The following is a 25,102-nucleotide window of genomic DNA, read 5'->3' on the forward strand; positions in this document are numbered from 1 at the left end:
ACTGTTAACTTCATGTGCCTGTGATCTCTGCTTGCAGCCCAGTCTTGGTGCCTTTCTCTTCTAGGGGAGTTCCCTGTGTTTGCTGTAACTTTGCCTATTTGCCCTTATGCCATTCAATCAGATGTTCTGGTCAAACATTGATGGACGTGACCTGATCAAATTTGTCTTGTTTACAAAAAGACCTGTGGGGCTTGGGACTTCTTTAGAAGGATTATTTGTCAAATTTCCATTTGAATATCCATGTAGCATTTCAAATTTGTTGTTTACCTCTACAGCTTTATTCCTTCACAGTTTCTTCTACCAAAGGCCTGGCACACTTTGGAAGATAAGGGGCTCTGGAGCTGATATTGTGCTTGGTGTTCAGCAGCTAGACTCTTACTAGCTCAGGGTTGTCATTAACTGACATACTTGGGGTTTGTGTGATTATTTGTGTGTGTTAATATCTGCCTAACTTTAGCCTATGCTGTCCTGACTGCAGTCATCCTGCATCTTCCCTCATTCTTTGTTTTTCTTTCTCACAAGAAAGTGGGTTTGAGTTCAGGCAATCCTTTATACGGCTTTAACCTGATTTAGTTCAGCCTAACATTTGGCTTCACCTGATGTTTAAGAGACAGTTCCCTCTTCTGATCAGTGATTTTTCTCCAGATTCTTGTAGGTTGCTTATTTCTTACCTCTCTCTGCTTATCTGGCTGGAGATAAGGTTCTTCTACTCTTTTCACCTTGTTTAAGATGCAGACTCTTCTTATAGATTGACACTTTTTCTTGGAATAAGTGTAAAGCCTCTGTTTTCCACTCCCTAAGCTCTTTGCACCTCAGTAAATCACGTAGTGTATCTAATATTTGTCATTCTGAACACGAATTGTGGGCTTGCTTTTGCTTCTTCCCTTTTATTTATCTTATATGGAAACAATTGGTGATCACTTGATACAGGGTTGTGTTTTTTTTTTTTACAGCTTGGTCTTTACTTCTTGCCAGCACCATCTCTGTGTCTCAAGACTGTTCTTATCATCCAAGCAATCTGCATTGATACAAGAATGATTCCAGCAGTATCTGACTGTGCTGTCTGGATCCTCTCTACTACCTAGCAGACTACTCAGGGATATTTTCTTTCTCCTTGCTGTTCTGTTCTCTGCTTTCCCTTTATTTCTCTAATTGTACACTTGTTCATTATTGTCCTTTCAACAAAAGACAGTTACATGCCACAATTTTTGAAGTGCTGCTGACACCTAAAGTAAGGACCACACTTAATTGATTGGAGGGCTTTTTCTGGGCCGAAGGGGGGATTTGGTTTTCAGTGACAATATTTGGACCTTCTTTCAACTCTGATCTGAATAGGGATGCTGAGAGGGGAGTGTCAGGAGCAAACTGACACTTTATCCTCTATGTGAACCTTGGCTAGCAGGGTAGTGCCCTTGACCAGATAATGGTTGTAATGTGAAATTCTTCAAGGGTGACTTCAAAATGTCAGGTTTGGCCCTTCACTGCCAAACCCACATACCTCCTCATAACTTTTTTTTGATCTTTCCTACTGGCTGAACACGAGTGGGTTTAGGGGTCAGCTGAACCTCTGTGTTGGCAAGTAAATACTCCCAGCTGTTTGCTCTCTCCCTGCTGCTTTCAGGGTGGCATGGCCCTGCTGCACATCTGTCCTGGGTTAGGAGAGCATGTCAGGATGACTTCTGAAGGCTCCCAGAGCCCTCAGAGAAAATCATCTTCATACTTTATATGCGGCTCGTGAGTTTTCAGAGCTCTCAACTATTTAAAATGAAATGCAAACTGGTAGTTTTGAAGTGCTGATGGCAGAGTTCCTCTCTGGGATTTGGGGCAGGGCCCAAAGAAGAGTCAAAACCCAGGGGGGAGAGCTCTTCCTGCTGGTGAGGAGCCCGTGAGGCTGGTGCAAACCTTGGGTGCTGGGGGTCCCAGAGAGGCGGGGGGCGCTGGGCAGCGGGTCCAGCGCTGGTGCAACACCCCCCCCTGCGGGCGGCTTGGGGGGACAGGGGGTCTGGGGGGGAGGACAGGGGGTCTGGGGGGGAGGACAGGGGGTCTGGGGGGGAGGACAGGGGGTCTGGGGGGGAGGACAGGGGGTCTGGGGGGGAGGACAGGGGGTCCGGAGAGGGGGATAGGGGTCCGGAGGGGCGGACGGGCCACTGAACAGAGCCACAGGGAGGAAGGTGAAATGACACCAAGAGCAGTAGCAGGTTTAATGAAGAAACAAGTGTGCCCATTCAGCCCCAGGTGCCCTGAGCAGCGGCGTGTCAGGTGCCGCCGGAATCGCTTTAGAAAGCTGAGTTACTGTGTGAAATCATCCCCCGTTGTGTTCAAGATTAAACAGGTGCTTTATTCTGGTGGTCTTGGCTTTCTCATTCATGTGCAAATTCGAGCTCCGAGGGCTGATCGATATTGATGTATCTTGTTTAGTGGGGTATTTTCCTGACGAGAGGCGTTCTTCTTCGGTGAAGAAGTCGCCAGCAGCACAGCAGCTCTTAGGATTTTGCTCAAGCTCGTGTGGCTGCCTGCGTGTAAAGCCTGCGAGTGCGACAGCACACGCTGTGATCGGGTATTTAGCAGTAAACTCTCGAAAGTAAAGTGAAGAATAATGAAAATGACTCTCTTTTTCAGCCGCAAATGCCCGTAGGCTGTTCCCGGCAGGCAGGACCTTCTGGACCCTCCCGTTTCTGGCACTGCTGGCTCCAGCACAGGGTCTGTGCTTCCCCGCTCAGCCACAATTCCACTCCTCCTCCCAACGCAACACCCTGCATTTACTCTCCATCCCTGCTGGAAACAGGGCAGGAGCAGGAAACCCAGATTTGCTGGCGAGACGCTGTACTTCAGCCCCTACCGATAGGAGGGTTTTGTGCGTGCGGCTGGGCTTGGATCGGGATTAGAGAGAGGGGAAAAAAAAAAAGCAGCCCCAACCCAGCCCACATCCCAGCCACTGAGGAGCCTCCGGATCCGTGGGAGGGGGCCGGGGTGGGAGCCCCCCGGCGCGGAGGGGCAGCGGGGCCGGCTCTGCGCGGGCGCGGCCGGTGCTGGTTCGGGGGGAGCCCCCCCTGCCCGCCCCCCAACCCGCTCCCCGCGGCTCCTCCGAGCAGCGAGCGCGGCTCCGGCTGCCGGGGCCGCCGCCGATGCGGGGGATGCTGGCAGGGAGGCAGCGGCACGGCGGCAGCGGGGAGGGCAGGTGAACTCCGGGGAAGGATGACCGGCGTTGCCGCGATCGTCTTGTTCCTGCAGCTCCTGCGCAAGGCGGAGGGACAGGTCTTCGCAGGTGAGTTCCCGCGGCCCCGCTGAGGCTGCCCGCTCCCCGCGCCGGCTCCCCGGGGGTGCGCGGATCTCCCCAGCAGCCCCAACCCGTTGCCTCATCCCTTGCTCCAGCTCCCCCCCCGTCTTCCCGGGGAGCTCCTCGTGCGAAGCCCTGGAGCAGGCAGGGATGGAAGGGGCTCTGGGAAGGCGCTGGTCGGCAGGGGAAGGAGCAGGCTGATTAAAAGTGGCTTTGCGAAGCGAGGCGGGCACCGTGAGGGAGCCCCGGCAGCGCCCGGGGCTGGGAAGGGCTTTGCCGCCGGTGCTGGGCTCTGACCAGGGCTACCGGCAAGATCTGTGTTTCGGACTGGGGAGGCTCGCTGCTCGGCAAGTTGCGTGTGGTGGGAGGTGAAAGCATCACCTGTATTCTCAGACTGACGATACCCGAGTCCTCTCTGTAGCAAGCAGGCTGGCAAAGCCCGCGGCAGGATTTGGCCGCTGAAGGATGCACAGCTCGGGAGTAGCCGCTGCCTTTTTCTCCTCCAGGCAGCCAAAGGCTCCTGGGGCTGTTCCCAGAAGTTTCGTGACAGCTTTTTCTCCCCTTGTATCTCGGAGCTCAAGTAACTTTATCGGGGGTGTACAGCTACTTGGACTGGCGCTTTCCCAGTTGTCACTCTCTGTCGCTGATGTTAAGGAATACTTTGCTCCCTGGCATGTACACATTAATAGCAGCCAGCTATTTTCCCCCTTATACAAGTTCCTTTAGACATAGTTTGAATTACTTTAAGATGACAGGTGCTTCTAGAGCTAGCTTTCTCCTCTTGTGCTGTTTTGTGAAGATGTGTGTGGCTTTGTCTTTCCCTTGGATCTTTTAACATGGAATTAGTTTACTCACTGCAGTTTTTCCTTATTAAAAAATAAATAGTTGTAAGTCTTCTCTCCTCACGTCACATATTTAGGTTTTGAAGTTTTCTTTAATATTTTTTCCCATCTGTGTCTTTAAGACAAGTGTGTAACATTTTTCAAGGATAAATCTCAGTGCTTGACCCCTGGCTTTGTACCTCCGACATACTCAAGTTTAGTCCATCTCTAACAGCAGAAGTTTTTTTTTAATTGAGACCCATGAGCAAGAACCGTTTGGTCTTACTGCTTTAAAACAGCAATAGTGCAGAACGGGGGAGATGCTGAGGGTGCAGCCCCTCGGGTACACCCTTCACTGAGCTCGTCAGGACGCTGGGGCTCAAAGTTTGGTGTCTGAAGGGCCAGGCGGGCACAGGAGACCCCGCTGAGGTGGATGGTACCAACCTTGTGTGCTTTGACACCACCGTGGCATCGTGTTTACATTGCTAGGCAACTGCACCTGCCCGCAGATTTATTAGAAAGGCTGGGAAATGTAACCTAGTTCAGGAGCTGCTCCGTGGAGCAGGCAGCATGTGGAGCTATGTATGTTCTTTCTCTCTCTCTCTCTTCCAATCTGTGCGAGTGTTCTCGACACTTCTCGTATCAATCGGAATTAGATCCTCGACTTCCCATGAATCGTGTCGCCTGAAGCCTAGAGAAAGTTTTCTATGAAAATGGAAAACTTCGAAGGGGGCAGGAAGCACTTTGTGTTTGAGGGAAGTAGCAGTATCATAGGAGCTAAACACATCTACATTTGGGGATTAGCCAGGTATTTATTTTCAGAAAGCCATGAAATACTTTGTTCTGATCGTCAGTTCAATGGAAATAGCAGCTGTGGGGTTTTCTAATCATTAATATTGCCTTTCACCTCCTCTTTTCGTGCACTCCTTACCATTTAAAATAAGAGGAACTGATTTTAATAAATGAGTTCCTTCTAATAATGAAGTTAAAAGAAAGTTTTCTCGTCTTACACTGTATATCTGGCATGAAGGGCAGTGGTCTGGACTCTGTCCATGTAGCTGGTATTTTAATGGTAAAAAGCAAAGCTTTTTTAGATGCACTCTGTCTAAAATTTCGGTGAAGTTTTGAGAGCCTCGTTAGTGCCATCGGTGCATTTTCACATCTTCCATCAGGTGGTGCTGTCTCCATAACTATTGGGATGCAAATCCCGCCTGCCTCGGCATTATTTTTCAAAGTCTAATGCATTTATTCAGCAGCCTTTTGTTAAACATCCCCCCCCCACACCCCGAAAAAAATCACTGTGCAAGAAGTTGGCTGGGGTTTTTGATTTATTTTCTCCTATGGTAGGTTAAGAAGTAGAAAAGCCTCAAGTTAAGACAAAATGGTATTCAGCTCCTGCTCGGCTTGCACAGCTGCTGCTGCTTCAGGTTACCCACAACATATAAAATTGGAATTACTACAAAACGGTAGCAGAAAGCTGAGGGCTTCTACCTGGAACACCTGGTTTCATAGTGAGGGAGCTGGTGAACACTTATTGTTTTTAATATAATTTCTGTGTTGTTTTATTTGTAACTTGTCCCCGGCATTTACACCTTTGAGGTTCTAAACTTTTTGGGTTTTTTAGGGTCAGCTACTAAATTAATTTCCTTATGCCTCCATAGAAGAGACAGAACTAACACCAGGTAAATCTAGTCATTGCTGATTCTTTCAGGTTTTCCGAAATAAAGGGACTTGCTTAAGGGGAAGTTTTTTCCTTGGAGCACACGTGCAGTTCTTGTCTCAGTAAATGCGTGGAGGACCCTTGCAGTTGCTGTGCGCTTTGCTGCCGTCTGTTTGGTGGGCACTTTTAGCCCAACAGAGCAGAGAATTGAGAGATTAAAGTCACTTGCAGCTGCGAAAAAACATTCGGGGGAAAAATAGGGCAGTGGGTTTACACGGCGACTGTTCACCTGAACACCGGATTACGTGAACATTTGTGTTTTCTTCTGTTTTCGGTGTTTGTTTTAGTTGTTTGTTATTTTCCACTATGGCAGAGCTCCTGAACGTTTAGGCTTGTAGCTGTTTGCTTTCAAATACTGCTGCCGCATCCTAAAGTTATGGCAACTGCTAGTTCATTAAAAGGGGTTTGTCCAGGGGAGGGAGAAGATGAAAGGGGAGAAGAGGGAACAATCTGCAAGGAATTTTTTGGGGAAGAGTAATTCGCTTACTGGGAGTTCATTTACTCGCAGATTTTGCTGTCAGTTAATTGGCAGTGAAAAATGGATCTTTCTGAGCAAGCTACTCTGTGTGGCAATCGTTAACAATGCAGCCATTTAACTCAATAATCACTTTTCACTCCCTCTGGGGAGCTGTTAGCACGGCAATTCAACTTTATTTTTCTTTCCTGGCTGGCTTGATTTGTTTTCTAATAAACAATTAATATTAAAAAGGTGGTGGTGTGAAACAGGCAGTTTCGACAGTGGCAGTGAAAGGTCACTGTGTGTTTAAAGGCAGTTGTGAATCTCGCTGATAATGCCTCTCTTTTAAAAATGCACGGCATGTTGTGTTTTTTTTAACTACCAGCTCTTTTGGAAGTCCCTCAGCTCTGCTTTTCTTTAATTGTTCTTTTTGAGCCTGTTAGGCTCTAGGTATAGGTCTATATGATCTAGTTTTCATTAATATTATGGGAAGGATTTGGGATGCTTGCTAGAATATCCTACAGTATTTTTTTTAGAAGGCACCATCATCTGTTACCATGGAAACGTGAATAGTGTTAGCGATGTAGGTCTGAGGTTTCATGAACCTCGAAAGATATGGGCAAGGGTTGTTTCTTGCAGGAACAATTACTTTTGCATATAAAATCCACTTAAGGGGGGAGAAGAAAGGGAAATAAATTGATCTGTTCAGCATTGCAGTGAGTAACATGCAGCATAGAAGGATCAACGTATCTGACTGACTCTGTGCGAGGGGCTTTTTTTAAAGCTCATTATTTATCATAATAGTTGTTTTATACCTCTGATCTTTAGTTTTATAAATGAGGTAAACACGTGTATTGGCAGGTATTGTGCTTTGCTTGAATGGGAAGTGCTGAATGGAGAAGCATGTAGCATTTAGCACAGGAGCTTCAATATTTTGGCAACTGGCAAATTTGGGGCTGATTTTGCATGACCTTAATAAAATAAAAAACAAGAGAGATGTCACCTGAAATCCATCTACCAAAATCAAATTAAGGTGTATAAAGATTTGCTCATTAATGTGAGCAATAATACTTGTTTTGCTATAGAAACACTGAAGTCTCTCTAATAATAACTCTTACGATGTTTGGGTGATGAGCAGCAGGAGAGCGTGTGCGTGTGTTATATAAAGCAGAAGTCCTTTAGAGAGAGATGTCTTGGTTTTAATTTGTTTTATGGAAACTGTTTCAGTCTGTTTCCTTGGTGTCTTGTGATGCACAGATAAAATATGTAATGAAGTTTCTAAAATGTGCATGTAAGCGCATCCATAGCCAAGACTTTCCTTGCAGATCTTTTACGCAGCAGCACACAGAGCTCACCTGCTGCTATAAACTGACCCAACTTGTCGTCCAGATTTCCCACTGAGATGCAAGAAGCCTCCTGTGCCTCCCATTGCCTTGATACCAGAGGGCTCCAATTCTGCATAAACCCAGCTTGTGGGTTGACATTTCTTGGCTTTATGTTGTCATTCTTAAGATCAAGGTGGTATGCTTGGCTTGTATGGTATTTCTTGAACATATTGTGGAGCAGTAATACTTGGCTCATTTAAGGCAGTGTATTTGGCCAAGAGTCACTCTCTTTTCTAGTACTACTCACATTTTTCTAGTTCTCTATCTTCTGATGGTGTTCTCCCTGTTTGTGCTGGCTAGTGCTACTTGGATATAATTTCACTTGAATGGTATTTGCTCTTAGGGGGAATTCCTTACCCATCTCTTGACCTGTCACCTTTCTCTATTGCTTCTTACTATGAAATGCTGCTTGTCTCCCACCACCTTGCCCTTTCAAGGCAAACCCAGAGGAAAAGAGCAACCCTATGCACCCAAAATCAGGCACACAAAGAAGGGGAACGTTGTTGATGGCATCAGTGAAGAGTTTTTACAGCCTGGCCCTGTCTTTCTGTACACTTCTAAATGCATAACAAGCAATTGCTTCTAGTGTTCGTTATTGCAAGCTCTAAAGATCGTGTATCTTCATGGTATAGGAGACAGTTAATGAGTTTTAATCAGACTGTACATCATTTAATCAGACCTAGATGTTTTCTAATATCAGATAAATGCATCCCATCTATCAGGGCACAGTTAAGGGTTGCTGGATGTTTTTCAAGCTGGATGGCAGGGCACTGCACCTTCTGGATGAAAGTGCTGATAAGTCAGTTAAAGAAGAACAAGGACCTTTGGAGAAAAAAATCAAGTGTTGTTTAATGCAGTTGCTAAAGATGATGTAATTTTGGGGAGCACAGAATTGTCCACCTGTGAACAGTTCCTAAGTAGGACAAGACACCCCAGGAAGAGTGGACCTACTTAGTGCTTGGTCTCCTCTGGCTTGTTTTCTTTTAACTAGGGCTTGTAAATTGATCCAAGGCCAGCCACTTGACTTCTTATTTTCTCTAGCTCCATCTCTCTGGGACTGCAGGCTTGGGAATTCAGGTTGACTTGGTGAACTCTGCTGTGATTTGAAGTGATGCAGCTCATGTTGTTAAAGAACGATTGAACTACTTCTGAATTTTAAGGAGATGGGACCTGGCTCTTGTTCCTTGATGTTTTTTAGTTTCACAGGCTGTGGGGTTTGACAGCTGATGATGATGTGTGGGTGCAGATCAGTGCTGCAGCCTGAGCAATCCATGGTTATGCAAACCTCCATATTCAGCTTTGCTGTTTCCTTTGTGCTGGAAATGCTCAAACTAACCTGCATCCAATACTTTGTTAGCTGAAATGTCTTGAGATCAGCGTAACAGAGGAAGCAGAGTTTACCATGGTGTTGTCATGTGCATCCTTGTCATAATCTCAGCTTCGTTCCTGGGTGGTGACTACATGAAATCATTGCAAAGCAGCTCTTGGCTGCTCATACAACTGTACCCTGAGCAAGGGAGGGCTCTTTAACTACCTCTGAAATGTTGTAAAGAACAACAATATGGAGAGTACTGCAACTTATTCCAGTTATCTGGGTTTTTTTTTTATGTTGGGGCTGAATCCTTCTCTTTGAATTCAAGGAAATATCACTAGCTGCCTGAGCAGAAGTAACCCTTGGCACTGTGCTGGGGATCCTCCTCTTGAGGCATTGTGCTTTTGACTCCACTGCTGAATTATTGTTGTTACTGGACAGAGCTTCCATGGGAATCTTCATTCCCTTAGTATTGACTGACATATCCTAAATAACGGTGAGAGGAGCTTTGCAAATAAGGGAAAAAAGAGATCCTAGAGCAGTGGTGTGCTATGTACTTTCAGGTTCCTACTTTAATGAAAACATATGGATTTGCGAGTGTGTTTGGTGCCTTGTGATTTTGGTTTCTTAAGATAGTATTGATTGCTGAAAGTGTTTCTTGGCAGAAAGCATGGTTGTGACCATCCACTAGAGGTAGGGTGTGAAGATGAAGCTGGGGAGGAAGAAGGGAATTAGAGCAATTTGGCTGCCATATAGGTGGGTCTGTCTTGCATTAAAAACACTTATCCAGCAAATACTGCTGCAATTCCAGTAAGCAGAAGAGCACTTCTGTCAGCAAGATGAGAAACTGCTGCTCTTGAGGGTTTATTTCTCCAGAATAGAGATTTTTTTTCTGTCAATGTGCACCCATTCATGTGCTGGTAGCTCAAATGTTATTCTACATTTCTAGGTGTGAATTCAGTGTTCTAATAGCAACAGTTGTTGGTGAAACTGTAAAGTGCAGTGTATTTCCACCACAGTCAGGTGTTTCTCAGGGAGATATTTCACATTTTGCTGTTTGTTCAGAGGTGTGTGGCAAGACTGAACTAAGAGGCTGTGTGTATTTAACTCCACACTTGACTGTATTGGGTTGGTGTCAAGATTTTTTACTACTTTGCTCTCTTCTTTGCTCCTAAGAACTCAAAAGCACCAATATCATGTTGACCAGCTATTTCTAGTGTTTTCTGTGCCAGTCCACCTGTTTGCAAGAGATGCATGCCCCTGTGTTTCTGCTTTAGCTGGGGGATCTGCTTTGTTGAGCTTTTAGCTTGGATGTATTTGGAAGCTGGCTGAGCTTGTTATCTCTCTTCCTGTTCTGGACTTGAGAGGCAATTGTCAGCTTGTAACAGTATCAAGTTGTCTCTCTTAGTGAGCATCTTTAATAGGCCCTTTTTCCTCTTTATTGTTTATTAAACCTGCTATGATTGCTTTATTGTGTAGTGGCTTTGAAACATCTGAAGAGCTGGCTGTGTTAAAGGCTTCTGAGGCACAAATGACTCATTTTTTGTGCCCTGAAGAACATTTTCATCTGGTAGTTGTATGAGGGAGGAAGAACAGAAGACCTGGGAGCAGTGTGACAGCCAAGCAGCAAGGGTGGGAGCTGACGGGGCACTGGTGTGTTGGGGTAGGAGGATGGTTGTGGAGATGATAGGAAGAAAGTGCATGTGATGAGGTTATAGCAGTAGGAAGAGGAAGGGAGGAAGTACGAAAAGAAACATGAGAGGTGAGAGGAGCCTGACAGGATAGAAACAGTGAGGAAGCAGGCGGAAAGTAAAGCTCAGAAACTGGCTGCTGTTCCTGCTGCTGGCAGCCTGGGTGGGTGGCTGTCACTGCCACCTCTGCCATCTCCCTTTCTGGAAGTTCACTGTCAGCCAGTTGCTGCCAATAGCTCCTTCCTGCAAGTTTTGGTCCTTGGGCTGAAAGATGGGCTGTAGTGCCTGGTTTTCATTGTCCTGCCTTAAATTCACTGTGATGTTTTCTCAAGCTGGCTGAGCATATGTCTTCACAAACCAAACTGATGTATTTTGAATTTAACAGTAACCAGCTCTAGGCTTGCTTGGAAAAGTGTATGAGCTTGGTATGTTCAGTTTGCCAGTTGCTAATATTTTAAGAGCCTAAAACATAATAGAAGCAATTTTCCTTGTTGTTGTAGCTCAACTGATATTTCAGAGCTCTGTTCTTGCTCTTGCACTGCGGTTACATGCTGTTCATTTTGGTAATGGGAAGCACTGCTCTCCATCCTTGTCTGTGCCAGAGGAGCTCATCAGCAGAGCAGCTAGGACTGGGTATTAGTGCAGCTTGGTTTGGAGCCCAAGCCAGGCAGCCCAGATGTGATGTATGGTTTTGCACAGCAGCCAAACAAAATGAAATGTCCAGAAGTGAAGTCCATCAGCAAGCTAAAGGTAATTGTTCATCTCTGCTCCTTCCCTTCAAAATTTACTGTTTGAAGTTCAGTGCTGGTTTGAGGCAGACGTTTTTGCATTATTAACTCTGACCAAACAGGACGTAACCTTCTGAGAAATCTGACTTTCAGATGAGTGGCTTCCAGCTCTCCCTGCTCCTGGGGGTCTGGCTGGTGGTTGCCAGCACTGACTCACTCCCTTTAGGAAAAAGGTTCTCTTGGAAGCATCCTGCAGTGCTCCCCTTGCCTCCTGCCTGCAGCAGGCAGGTAAAGAGGCAGCCGTGGCCAGTTGGCTTGCCAGACAGTTATTTTATGTTACTCCTGCACACAAAGACATTCTGCTAGTTATAAGCAGGGATGTTGCTGACTGGATGCTACCTAGTTGAATTGAACCCACTTCTATTTCTGTGTGTGTGGGGGAAATTCATTAAATCTAGGAATAATTGAAAAATTTCCATAAATGTGATCTGAAATAAACTCTTTCAGGAAAAGAGCTGTTCTAAATTGAGCAGCTCCCCTGTAGATCTTGAGACTAAAACATTCCAGCAGAAATCAGAAAAAAATCCATATAATCTCATACAAAATAATAGGTTTCAATAGATCTTGTAGGGAGTCTTACGTGTGCTTTTAAAAAGCATTTCTACTGCAAAAATTATGGTCAAAAACACTGCTCCAGCTTCCTGAAGAAGTTATTTTTGTTAGCCATAGGGTCTCCTAGACATGTATTTTTATGATTAATAAAAATGGGAGCTGGTGTATGTACCAAGAGATATCAGGACATGGAAACAATAATCAGAGAAGCGGAAAGCTTGGAAATAAACAAACACGCTGTCTCTGTTGGCACAGGGATAACCCTGGAGACTGCCAAGGCCAGAGCCTGCAAAAATAAGAAAGTATAATTAATTGTCCTTAAATGAACCTACCAAACAAAACCAGCCCTTTTAAAGCAAACTCTCAGCTTTGGATCTTCTAATGGATGGAGTTAAGCTTTTTTCAGTGATGACCAGTGATAGGACAAGGAGTAATGGATACAAATTGGAGCATAGGAGGTTTAAGGTGAATATCAGGAAAAATTTTTTACTGTGAGTGACAGAGCCCTGGAACAGGCTGCCCAGAGAGGCTGTGGAGTCTTCTTCACTGGAGACATTCAAAACCCACCTGGATGCCTTCCTGTGTGGTGTGCTCTAGGTGACCCTGCTCTGGCAGGGGGGGTTGGACTAGATGATCTTTTGAGGTCCCTTCCGACCCCTAAGATTCTATGATTTTGTGATTCTATTATAAAGCTTTTCAAGATGCCTCTGTTTTTAATGGTTTATGATATGCTTATTTACATCTGTGTGTGTTCAGTGTAAGGAATTTGCCCAGAGTGCACCTGCATTGGGCAACTTGTGGTCTTGCACTTTTCTTTTATAGCAGTAATATAAAATTATTTCTCAAAATGGCTGAGGATATTTTGCAACAAAATCTTGGTGGTGTTTGAAGGTCACTCAGCAGTTGGCTCTTCTATGAGGACAGGCTGAGGGAGTTGGGGTGTTCAGCCTGGAGAAGAGAAAGCTCTAGGGAGACCTTAGAGCACCTTCCAGTGCCTGAAGGGGCTCCAAGAATGCTGGGGAGGGGCTTTCACCAGAGCGGGCAGTGGTATAGGACAAGGGGTAGTGGATGAAAACTGGAAAAGGGGAGATTCAGATTAGACATTAGGAAGAAATTTAGTGTGAGGGTGGTGAGTCACTGGCACAGGTTTCCCAGAGAAGCTGTGGCTGCCCCATCCTTGGAAGTGCTCAGGACCAGATTGGATGGAGTTCTGAGCAACCTGATTTAGTGGGAGGTGTCCCTGACATGCAGGCAGTGTTGGAACCTGACGATCTTTAAGATCCCTTCCAACTCAAACTGTTTCCAGTGGCCTGTGTTGATGTAAAAAAAACTCTCATGGCAAGAAAGCAGTAGAAGTATTATATCCCCTCTGACCTCCTGAAAAGCTCAGTGTTTGAAGTGCTTCTGTTGCTAACAGAATTCTAAATCAATTAGTGCTTCACTAAAAGTAGTAGTAAATTTCCTGGTGCCACTTAGAATAATTCCCAGTGGTCCCTCACTTCAGGGTGACCTGCAGATGTTGGGGCTGGGAGCATGCAGCAAGGAACAGCAGCATTATCAATACATGATACGTGGAGTGTATCCTGCTTGCCAAGTGTAATTCAGGTGAAAATTTCTGCAGAGAGTACAGGATGTGTTTGGATTACATGTAGTGTACACCACAATTTGCCCATAACGTGTTGCTTCATAGTCTAGGGGATGGCAGAAAGATTACTCATCAGAATCAGACTTCAGATGCAGTTTCTATTAAAGTCTAGAAGAAAATCATAAGTAGCTGCTTTAATTTTTCCTTAGGTGAAGGTAAGCTTAACTGCAATCTGGAGAATAATGGCAGAGGTAAGAATCACAGTCAGAAATTCAGTCCCAATCTTAGGAAGTATTGCGATATAGGTCCAGAGGAAATGTGTACCAAGTTACTATGAGTGGATTAGAGAAATCTGGGAGTGATTCATGCTGAGGTTTTGATGACTGGCAGTGTATTTGCAAGCAACTGAATATGAATTTGAAAAAAAACTCCCGAGTGTGCTAGAGGTAGAATATGCCTCCTGCTGTGTTTAGTTTTAGAAAGTGCATGGCTGGGTTTTTTTTTCGATCTGGAGTATTCATAGAATCATAGAATGGTTTGGGTTGGAAGGGACCTTGAAGATTATCTAGTCCCACCCCCCTGCATGGGCAGGGACACCTCCCACCAGCCCAGGCTGCTCCAAGCCCCATCCAACCTGCCCTTCAACACTGCCAGGGATGGGAATTTTCCGACCAGCCTTGAACACCATCTAATTCCTGAAAACAACAAAGTATTGAGAGTACCTGCAAGTGATTAGTTTCTTCACTATTGGAAAAAAAGATTTATAATATCTAAATGCATTTAAGTCCTGGACTGGTAACTGAGAATGGAGCTGTGGTGGGGCGACACCTCAGAGGAATGGGAGGGGAAGAAGGGAGAATTATTGTGCATGAGGCTAACAGAATGAGATTAAAACAAGAGAGTAACTTGCTTTGATCATTAGGAAAAGAATCTTATTGAAGACTCATGAAGTGGCAGAATTATGTCCCAGAGGAAATGGTGGACACTATTGCCCGAGTCATTTTAATTTAGACAGGACTAAATAATGGGCTGCCTTCTATAGAGGAAAGGAAGTACTGCAGTCTGAGAAAATTAATATTCCACTGCAGGCTTCCCCCCCCAATTTCTTTTTTACTTTAAATGCTGTTGAAGAGGGAAAGGAGGAGGAGGTACAGCAGTAAAAAGAAAAAGCTGCATTTAGCATATAATAGGTGCAAGTAATGTTAACACATTCTAGTGCTTCTCAACTGTGCTTTTAATCTGGTTCTCTGTTGCATACCTGCTAAACTTCAGCACCACGGTGGTGAAGGCAAGATTGATTGCCTCATGTCCTTCTCTAAATTCCTTCTGCCCTCCCCATCTGTATCCATCCTTGATCTAACCTGGGGGCAGGTGGGAGCAGAGTATCTGAAAAAAGAAACAAAACCCCCCAAACCAAAAAAACACCCCACCAACTACAAGTGCCAGGTATGTTTTGTAGGTGCTAAAAAAGTACATAATACACCAGCTAGAGAAAGGAGTGTTAGAGCTTTTATTTCTGCATTGTTATTCCCAAATTATTATGGGTAAGTTGTTCAAGCCAAGCTTTGCGGGAGTAGGAGCTGTTACCCCAAAGGAGAATGATCTGAGACCCTGGATGTAACATCCAAAAGGACTTTTGAAGCCATGACTGCTGCTGAAATCAGTGGGACTGTGTTTCCAATGTGTGGGATTGATGCAGGTTCTTGAGGAACCTGAAAAATGCCTCAGTGCTTTGGCTGGGGAGCACAGAAGTAACACAAGTATCTTGTTCTTCCTCTCGTGGTCCCTAAAACTGGAACAGTTGATCCAGTGCTGGGAGATGGAGTGATGGGTGCATCTGCAAGTGTTTGTGAAGGAACAGAAATTCTGTAGCTGTGGAGAAACCTGAGAGGAAATGAATAATTCCCTGTGTGGAGATCAACTTGCATAGTGTGCAGTAAATAATGCATGGGGCCACGAAGCCCACAATGAGAATAAAACAAAATATTGAATAACTGCCCAACGAGGAAGTACCATCCATCTGTTCTTGGATGGAACAACAAAAGGTGCTGTGGCAGAAAAGTATGTGATCAAGTAGTTTTGTTCAAGTCAAATCTGCAAGAGGATTGATACAAGGTTTTGTGGACAACTGCTAGGGCAATTAATATCCTTCAGAAAGCTTGAGTTTTAGTGTTAAGAGTATTGTTTTGCTTTTTTTTATCTCCCTTTGAGACAGGGAAGTCCATCACCAGTAAGAGCTGGACAGTAATTTAGGGTCGTTTGGGTTGCCTGAGTGTATCAGTGGGGACTTTTGTGTGCTGCCTTGCAACTGGGAGCTGATCTGCACAGCTCTAACACCCTGTCTCCTCTTTTCTTGTACAGCCTCATCCCAGAACTGCTAATTTAGGCATATGAGCCAAAAGTTTGGAGAGTTGAGCAGAGTGAGCTGTGCAAACACCACCTCTGTCAGGTGATTGTGGAGGGCTGTGAGGATTTGTAGTGTGACTTAGACTTGACCTCCAAGCACACACATGGGCTGTCATTAATTGGGATTGGAGTTTTAGGGATTGGTTGATAAATGGGTTTATTACATGATGCTTCACAGTGTATGTGTTTTACACTTCTTGTTTGCATCAAAAGCAGCATCATGTATGCAATTAAGATCATCTTGTGCTTTGACTTCAGCTGAAATAGCAGAAAGCTGGGTGGGGAAACCAGTGCTGCTGCAATTACATTCAATAATTGATTATTTGAATCCCATTAAAGAGAAAAGGAGGTGAGAAAACAGACTGTTTCTCATCAGTCAAGTTGATGGAATTAATGTTGTCTGCAAATCAACTTCAATTCTATTGTTTTGCTATTGTTCTTAATATTGAAATTATTGCAGTGTTAAAGGTAACATACTTTTTTTTCCACAACTTTCTCCTTTTCTTTATGTTCTCAGGCTTATTAATTTTCTTTATTCTGCTCTTTCCTTTTGCAAGCCAGGTATAGTGGCCATTTCTCTTGTGTCCAGTTTCCTGTAACATCTCTCAGTGTAACCAGGTGTTAGTCAAGGAATTTGTTGTGACACAATATCAGGTGTGTGTGCCTGTGTGCTTTGTAACAACTGCCTAGTAAATAAGCAGATCAGTTCCTATTCAGAGGCTGCAAAGGTGAGTGGATTTATTTGGGAATCCTCTCTAAATTCTTCTCTGTAACAACTCCTTGCTAAGAAGCATCACAAGGTAAGAAAAACATTGGCTGTGAAAAATGTTTTGGCAGAGCTTTTACTTAGTCTTCTGTCTTAAAAAGCGAATGTCATATAGCTTTGGTAGGTGGAAGACAGCACTGTGGTGGCTTTGTTATGCTGTTGGTACAAGGAGGGCAGCCCTGGTGAAGGGGATCTTCCAAACCCATCAACTCATGGGTTTTGTTCTCCTAAGGCTGGTTCTGCAGCTCCCCCAGTCATGGGCACAGTGCAGGCCTGCCAACTGCTGCATGTCCTGGCATCTTCTGCTGGGAATGCACACCAAGGGGCTTGGCATCTTTTTAAAAATCAGCTCTAGTGTGGATAACAGCACCAAGGCAGGGATGGTCCCCCTGTGCTGGGCACTGGTGAGGCCACACCTCAAATCCTGGGGTCAGTTCTGGGCCCCTCATGACAGGGCCATTGAGGGGCTGGAGTGTGTCTGGGGAAGGGGCTGGAGCACAAGTCTTAGGGGAGGAGCAGCTGAGGGACCTTGGGGGTGTTCAGCCTGGAGAAAAGGAGCCTGAGGAGAGACTTGATTGCTCTTTGCAACTACCTGAGAGGAGGTTGTAGCAAGGGGGGGTCGGGGCTCTTCTCTCAAATGATGACCAACAGAACAAGAGGAAATAGCTGTGCCAGGAGAAGTTTAGATTGGCTTTTGGGAGAAATTTCCTTACTGAAAGGGTTGTCAGGCCCTGGCACAGGCTGCCCAGGGCAGTACTGGAGTCACCATCCCTGGAGGGATTTAAAAGCCATGTAGATGTGGTGCTGAGGGATGTGGGCTAGCAGGGACTTGGTAGTGCTGGATTTACAGTAGGACTTGATGTTCATAAAGGTGTTTTCTGAACTAGATTATTATGTTGTGGAAGAAGCTTATGACAGGTCACACAAATCTGGGAGAAGTGTGGTGGGATTAATAAATTTGCTTGTTGTTTTGATGGATTTAGAGTCTACTGGCATCTATTTAATGTAGGAATTTTCCAGCATATGTGTTTGTGTTAGAATGGTGTCTTAGTAAATTGTCCAGAAACAGATGGTACTAAACATTTTTCTTTTGTGGGACATCAGGACAAAATGGAAACCTGAAAACTTATCATGCAGTTTATTGATAGTGAAAGTCTGTAGGACACAGTAATGAAACAGCCCAAGGTAATGGGAATCACTGTTCAAGCTGATATTTATGTGGGACTCAACCTTGACTCTTTCTGCTCCCTTCCTTCCACTTAATGTTTCCTAAAGAAGGAAAATATAGATGAAGAATTATTTGTTGTACTAAATACTGTTCTCCAGGACACCTCTCTTCAGATAATAACTTGTTTCCAAGTATACTAAGGAAGAGGAAAATGTTTATATTTCCATCCTTATAGAAAAAGGAGTATAATACAAGAACATTATCTCTCATATGTGTAACTACACAAGGGGAATGATTTAAAGAAAATGATTCATGGTCGTCTTAGAATACAAGGTCTTCCCCTCCCCCAGTCTTTTATGCTACTTAATGAATTCTTTTAAAAGTAAGCATATTGCAGCCCTCTTCACTCTCTCTGCTCCTGGTTTTCCAGGAGGATAATCAAAGAGCTCTGACTCACCACACTTGCATTTTGTGCTCTCACAGGTGAAAATGAAACCTTGCCCTTTTTAGCTAACTTGAGCTTTCCTTGATGACAAAGCAGCCTATTGAATATTGTGCTGAAATCATGCAAATTGTTGGAGGAGCATGCTCCCTTCATCATGCTTTTTGTACTCTCAGGAGTTTCTGCATTGTGAAACTCTAGGCAGGGAAGAGATGAATATTTTTTTAATGCTTCGCTCAGGGATTTGGAGGTTCAGGTCTTCTGTTCTAAGTTACATCCCCATCCTTGCTTTATAACCCTGGGCAAGTTAATTTTACCATATCTCAATTAAGTCTATTGTAAGTGGCATATATGCTTCTTTTCTATCTCACAGGAGTCTGGGGAAGCTTAATTAGCACTTGTGAAATCCTTCAGGATCTCCTGATGAAAGGCAGTAGGAGTGCAGTGTGTGTTCAGGCTAGCTCCCCTCTCCTGAAATTATCAAATGATACCTTCTCTAGAAGGTTTGATAAGATCTTGCATGTTATCCCTGAACTCATACAGAATGAAATCAGTAGAGCTACTTATATTTAACCTTCCATAAACTTCTTTCAAACACTAAGTGACGTGCAGCCCTTTTAAGGAGATATTCCACTAGCTGGAATGGGAACTGGTGATCACACCACTGTCAGTAAAAGAAAACCAAAGTAAAAACGTCAGAACTTGTAGGCTCACTACACTGGGCTAGTGTTTTCCAGAATTTATTCTAGTGTCAGTTTTGTCTAAGACCCCTTTGCTCTCATAGCCAAAGCACAGAGGTCAGGGTTAGGAATGAAGCTTTGTGTTCGTGTAGAGCCCTGTGATAAGACAGGAGAGACAAGGAATGATTTAACTTGGCTTGTTGGGAGAAGGTAGTTGTAATAACCCAAAGGAGCTCCACAAGGATTAAGAGACTGTGTGACCTTCGTAACAACAGAAATTGAAGAGGTTTACTGGAGGTTGTGGTTGTCTTGCTCGTGCAGAATGAGTTTTGTGCTTCCTCAGGCAAAAGCCAACTCCTGTAAGTGACCTCCTGACTCCAGTGCATGCTTCCATCTCTGCTCATGCTCCTTTCTCCTTCCAGCTGGTCAGACTTGTGTTACAAACAGTCTCAGGACCTTCTTGCATTTGACTCACACCTGAAGAAGCAGTGGAGCACAAAGTCATGTTGCTTTTGCAAGGTAGATGCCTGGGTATGTTTCTGGAGCCTGCCCTGCTGGTGGGTGTTCTGTGGCAGGTGATACCACAGAGCATCATCAAGGCAGGGCAGACACTGATGTTCACATGGTTGACAAATATTCTTTTAAGACAGTGTGATAGTAAATACACAAATGCTGAGAAGTGAAAGAAGTTTGTGTGGTTTTTATTGGAAATGTTCAGAGGGGATTTTGAGGTGAGACTTTTCTCATTTTCTTGTCCATTTGTGACTGGTTTATGTCACTGCTCTAGCACAAAGTGTAAAACATTTCTTTTGGGTTTGAGGACACCTATAATGGACTCAGGTCACTCTTCTCAATTTTTGTCATACGATGACAGGTTGGTGAGTGGTGGAAGCACAATGATATTCAGAAATGCTGTTGGTTTTTCCTTCTGAGTAAATTAAACATTTAGTCTGACTTCTGAACCTCCCTTCTCTCCCCTCTCAAACTAATAGAAAGTAGCTCCTCTTGTCTTTATCATGGGTGCTTTATATGAACAGTGAAGGTGCCTCCAGTTTCAAGTGGCCTAAACTGATACTTTCCACCTTCTTGGTCTGTAGCTGCTCAAGCACTTAGGGAGCTCTGCAGGTGTTACATTACATGACAGTGACACTGGAGCTGAATTGTAGTGGGGCTGAGGTGAGACAGGATCTCTGGGGATGGTCTAGTCCAATCCCCTGCTCAGCACAGGATCACCACCTCCAGCAGGTTGCTCAGGGCTGGGGCCAGGTGGGCCTTGAATATCTCTAAAGGTAGAAACCCACAGCTGGTCTGGGCAACCTGTTGCTGTGTTTGACCACTTTCACCTTTCATTTTCATGTCCAAAGAGAATTTCTTGTCTTTCAATTCACACCTGTTGTCTCCTGTCCCTTCACTGGATGTCCCTGAGAGGAGTCTGGCTCAATGTTCTTTACTCTCTCTCATCAGGTATTTATAGATAATGGTAAGATCACCACGAGCCTTCCCAAGGCTGAGTTATCCCAGCTTTCCCAGCCTCTCCCTGGATGTTGGATGCTCCAGTCCTTCAACAGTCTTGCACCAGTGTATCTGTCTTTTGTGATACTTGGGCACGTGTATGAACACGCCCAAGTTTAACTCACTCTGCACAGACCATTGTAACCCTCCTGCAAAGCCTGTAAGGATTTACACATTTTGTCAGTCTGTGTGTTTTTATACACGTAATATATTCTAGGATTTCATCTGGAGATAGTTGATACCGAGGGCAGGATTTCCCAGGTGGTTCATGTTTGATTAAACTTCAGCTCGTGCTTAATCAAATATTTGGCTCTGCTGAATAAATTGGTATATTATGTTAGCTCATCCTGCTTCATTGTCTCTGTGCTGTCCACTAGGTGCAGAAAGGTAATAATTAGTGTGTCAGGAGCAGCTACACTGTCATTTAATGGAAAACATACTGATTCTTTTTTGAGACAGTATACAGGAGAGGAGAGGTGAAGTACTCTTAGGTCAAACCCTGACTTATCTAGAATGTTTTCTGCTAGAAGTTAAAGGGTTTTTTTTAAGACATCTTGAACAATTTGGTTCTTTTGCAGACCTGAAAAGGTTTTTAGGACTTTGACCTCATGGAAGTCTGCACATATCCCTGATGTCCAGGGGGCTTGGTTTTATAGAACTGCTCTTAATGTGTTCAAGTTCTGTAAATCAGAAAAGGAAGACAATTTATTCTCTCGTGTTATGTCAGATTGGTTGGGGAGGGTTGTGGTTTAATGTCTTCACCAAACGTTTTGTTTGAAGTATTGTTACAAAGTAATGTTGCTTACTTGATACCTCCAAGATTGTAGCAAAATCCTTTGTCTGCCAGCATTTGTTCACATCTTGAAACAGCATCACAGTCCTTGTAGGAAAAAGAGGAGAGCTTTTTTCCTGCTGGATTTAAACCTGACTAGAGAAAGCTCTCTGTGGAAGAAGATTCCTGCTCTGCGTTATGGATATGGGCTGTCTTTCCAAATCCATCTCAGCTTTATGTGGCCTATGGTTGTTCACTCTTGTATGTTCATGCCTGGCTCCATTGGTGCTCTCAGTTCCCATTACAGGATTGATAATGTTGCTGCTCTGCCTGCTCAGACCAATCGTACTAAATTTAATGATTTGCAAAATGTGACTTTGACTACCCTCTTGCAGTAGTCTGTAAACTGCAAGCACTGCAAGTAGTCTTGGAAGCACTTTTAATAGTATTTTTAATGGCTGTATTAAACATAGTAAGAGAGCTCTTCAGGGCAGGCCTCTGCCCTGAGCTCCTGCTGCTCCCATGAGAAAAGGTCCAGGCACTGAGATAGGCTTGTACAAGTAACACAAGATCAAGAGACTTTTCTCAGTCCAGTGACAGGACAAGAGGCAATGGCCACAGGAGGCTTAACCTGAATATAAGAAAATACTTACTTCTTTACTCTCCTGGTAACAGAGCCCTGGGACAGGCTGCCCAGGGAGGTTGTGGAGTCTCCATCCCCAGAGACATTCCAAACCTGCCTGGACATGTTCCTGTGTGAGCTGCTCCAGGGGATCCTGCTGTAGCAGGGAGTTTGGACTAGATGATTTCCAGAGGTCCCTTCCAATCCTGAACATTCAGTAATTCTGAATGAGCTCTTGGTTTATGATTATTCTTTTCTGGATCAGCTGAATTGCCAAGGTTGTAGAGGCTCTGCTCAGCTGTAGAGAGGCTTTGGTTAGTATCTTGTGCTCACCATGTAACAGCCACCACTAGACCATCTTTAAAAGACATGAGACAGAGGGTGGATGTTCCCCAGTCATGATGTCCCATCTTCTACTCAGAACTGAAGAACTCCACATCATTAGCCCCAGTCCTGGGGACTTCATATGAAACTGAGCAAAGAGGGAACATAACCCATGAGTCAGTGCAAGATGCGGTCCTGGCTAGCATAAAGATCTCTGGATGTGTGTACACGTCTTGTTCCTTCCTTATATCTCATCACTCCAGACCTAAAGAGTGGGTAACCTTTCAACACAGGGCTATGGGTATGGATGTCAGACCTTCTGCATTAACCTTAGCTTGCTTTTATAGCTTTGTTTTTTTTGCAGACTCACAAGTGAGCCTGCTTGTACTTGGAGCTGGCTGTGAAGCGTCTGGGCAGGCTGCTCTGCATGGCCTTGAGCACCAGGAACTGGCTGGGCTGTGAACTGCTGAGCTCAGCAGCCTATTATCATAACTGCAGCACTTCAAACTGTCTTTGGTTTGGGTCATTGACCAAGTGAGTTTCCCTCTGTATGAGGAAACAGACAAAAGGCTGTGTAATGTTATCCTCTTATTAAATTACCAGTATTATTGGCCATTAAGCTTGTTTAGGAGTGATAAAAGGGAAGGACAGTGGCAAAGAAGAGCAAGTTGTAAAGTGCAAGGGAACCTGAGAAGCTCAGGAGAAGGAAGGAGGGAACAGATAGAGGCATGAGATAGAAACAGGCTGTGCTGAGCTCAGGCAATATGTAAGTGGGTGTAAAAAAAGGGGTGATGTGCCTGTTCATCAGAGCATCCTAGGCCCTGCTCTGCTCTATGGGCCTTCCGAAAGAACCTGTTACTAGCTGGAGGATGATGCTGACTTCTTAATCCCTAGGAAACTGTGGGAGGACCTGGACTGCTGTTAGTCTGCTCAGTGACTTGCTGTTTCACAGATGATTTAAGAGTTCTCCTTGCAAAGGCTTATACTGCAAGAAGCATTTTTTTTCCCAGACTTGAAAGAAAATTTCTTTCCTCAGTGGAAAATGGGAGGGGGGAAGCAAAGGTGGTGCTGAGTAAGTCTCTTCTGAACGTGTGTTGAAAGCTGTCCTGGTTTTGCACCTTCTGTTTGGAGCACTGTTTGGCTGGGAGGTGGATGTCAGTCTTGGTGATAAATGGCCTGAGACTGAATTACTTTGTAAAGCCACTTCAGAGAGTCCTTAGATGTGATGTTTGGTGGGAGGAAGGAGGGAGAGGGGAAAACTGGGAGATTGTAAAAATGAGAGGAGTATGAACAGGAAGAAAACAACGTGGAGGATGTTTTGGGCTAGCAAATAATAACTTTTATTCCTGCCTTTTCTGAGATTCTGGGTATTCTGATTTGCTTGGAGCAAGCCCAGTTCCCGTGGCTTCTAGTCCTAGAGCAACTACTGCAGCCCTGACCATCCCAGCAGCCCTGTGCTGGGCTTGCTTACCCCTGCCCTCTGGTCCCTTCTTTCCCTGAAGCTGTCATCTCTATCCTAATTGAGATGGATCCTGGTCAGGATGGCAAACCTGCTGGCAGAGCTGCTCTTGCTTACCTTGTCAGATAGATGTATTCTGCTCAGGGTCCTCAGTCCTTGGAGGGTCCTGAGGGGCATAAGAGCCAAAGGTCTGCCTGGGACACTGGCTGCACAGCTCTGTGTTCAATGCATCCTCAAGATTTCTGCCCAGTGAGATGCTGAAACCTCATTATAACAGTGTTCTTGAATACTAAACACTGAGAAGGAGCTGTGATAGCAGGTAATGACTGAAGGCTGTAACTTGTCTTCTCATAAATTGATGCTTCAAGGTTCTAGTTGTAAAAACCCTTAAGAGTTTTTTCTGCCTTTTTAATGAGGAACCCAGAGGTGTTGCCCTGTTTAATGTCCCTGTTATCATTTCCCACCCCTAATTTTTTAATTAAATACATTTTAAAACTGTTAAATAAGTGCATCCTGCTTTGTTTTTTGCCTGCTCTGAAGAATCTTAAGAACTGACCAGGAGATCTTGGGCAGAACTGTTTTCCCTGAGACACAGAATCACAGAATGCCTCAAGTTGGTGACAAAAAGGTTGATAAACTAGACACTATTAGGAGGGGATGTCAATACAGAAAAAAACCTGACAGTTTTCACTGTATTCTTGGAGCATTGCTTAGTTTTTTCTATTGAAATTTTTAAACTTTTAGGATCTTGAAATGCTTAGTTTTACTGATGAGCAAAGTCTTGATCAATAAATACTTGTTGAGGAGCTTGAGCAGGAAATGCAGAAACTTTTTACTTCATTTCAGAGCAAATGGTGACTTTGTCCTGGATAATTAAAATCTATTGAATTTTAACTTGGAAGTATTAAGGTAAGGAAGTATGTGTTGGGTTTGAAGTTGCTTTCTCTTAGTGCTGTGTTGTCAAACAAGTGAAGCCTTGCATAGCTAGTAGACTCTTTTGTTTCTTCCCTGAGCATCTTCCTCCAAACCTCCTCCAATGTCTGAGCTGTAGATCTGCACAGGCTGTTGCTTGTCAGAATTACTAACGGGCTCATGTTTGCATATGCAGAAATATTTCTGGATTTGCTAGTGAGGGAATTGCTTTTGAGAAGCCTCTGCTGGCTTGGGGAACCCACTAAATTCTGAAAGCTTTGTCATGTTTCTCCAGACACATCCCACCCCCTGCCATGTGTGTTTTCTGTTGTGGTAAAAAAAGAATACTTTGTAAACTTTATCCCAAGTCAGAGATTGAGTCAAATGATGCTCTTGGTGTTTACTCTTTGATTTAAAGGATAGTAACCTGCACAAAAGCTTTCCACACAAG

General features: G+C 44.4%; 1 protein-coding gene across 4 annotated transcripts in view; it reads left to right on the forward strand.

Moving 5' to 3' along the window:
* Positions 1-3,183: 3,183 nt before the first annotated feature.
* PTPRT (protein tyrosine phosphatase receptor type T) overlaps positions 3,184-25,102 on the forward strand; it is a 435,474-nt gene continuing 413,555 nt past the window's right edge. For all 4 annotated transcript variants that reach the window (XM_051633170.1, XM_051633173.1, XM_051633172.1 and 1 more), the window contains exon 1: positions 3,184-3,265. In XM_051633170.1, the coding sequence (XP_051489130.1) occupies positions 3,196-3,265 (70 nt within the window). In that variant the 5' untranslated portion in view covers positions 3,184-3,195. The remainder of the gene's footprint in view (positions 3,266-25,102) is intronic.

The sequence above is a fragment of the Apus apus genome, chromosome 15, assembly GCF_020740795.1.
Source record: "Apus apus isolate bApuApu2 chromosome 15, bApuApu2.pri.cur, whole genome shotgun sequence".
In the NCBI taxonomy this organism is placed as follows: Eukaryota; Metazoa; Chordata; class Aves; order Apodiformes; family Apodidae; genus Apus; species Apus apus.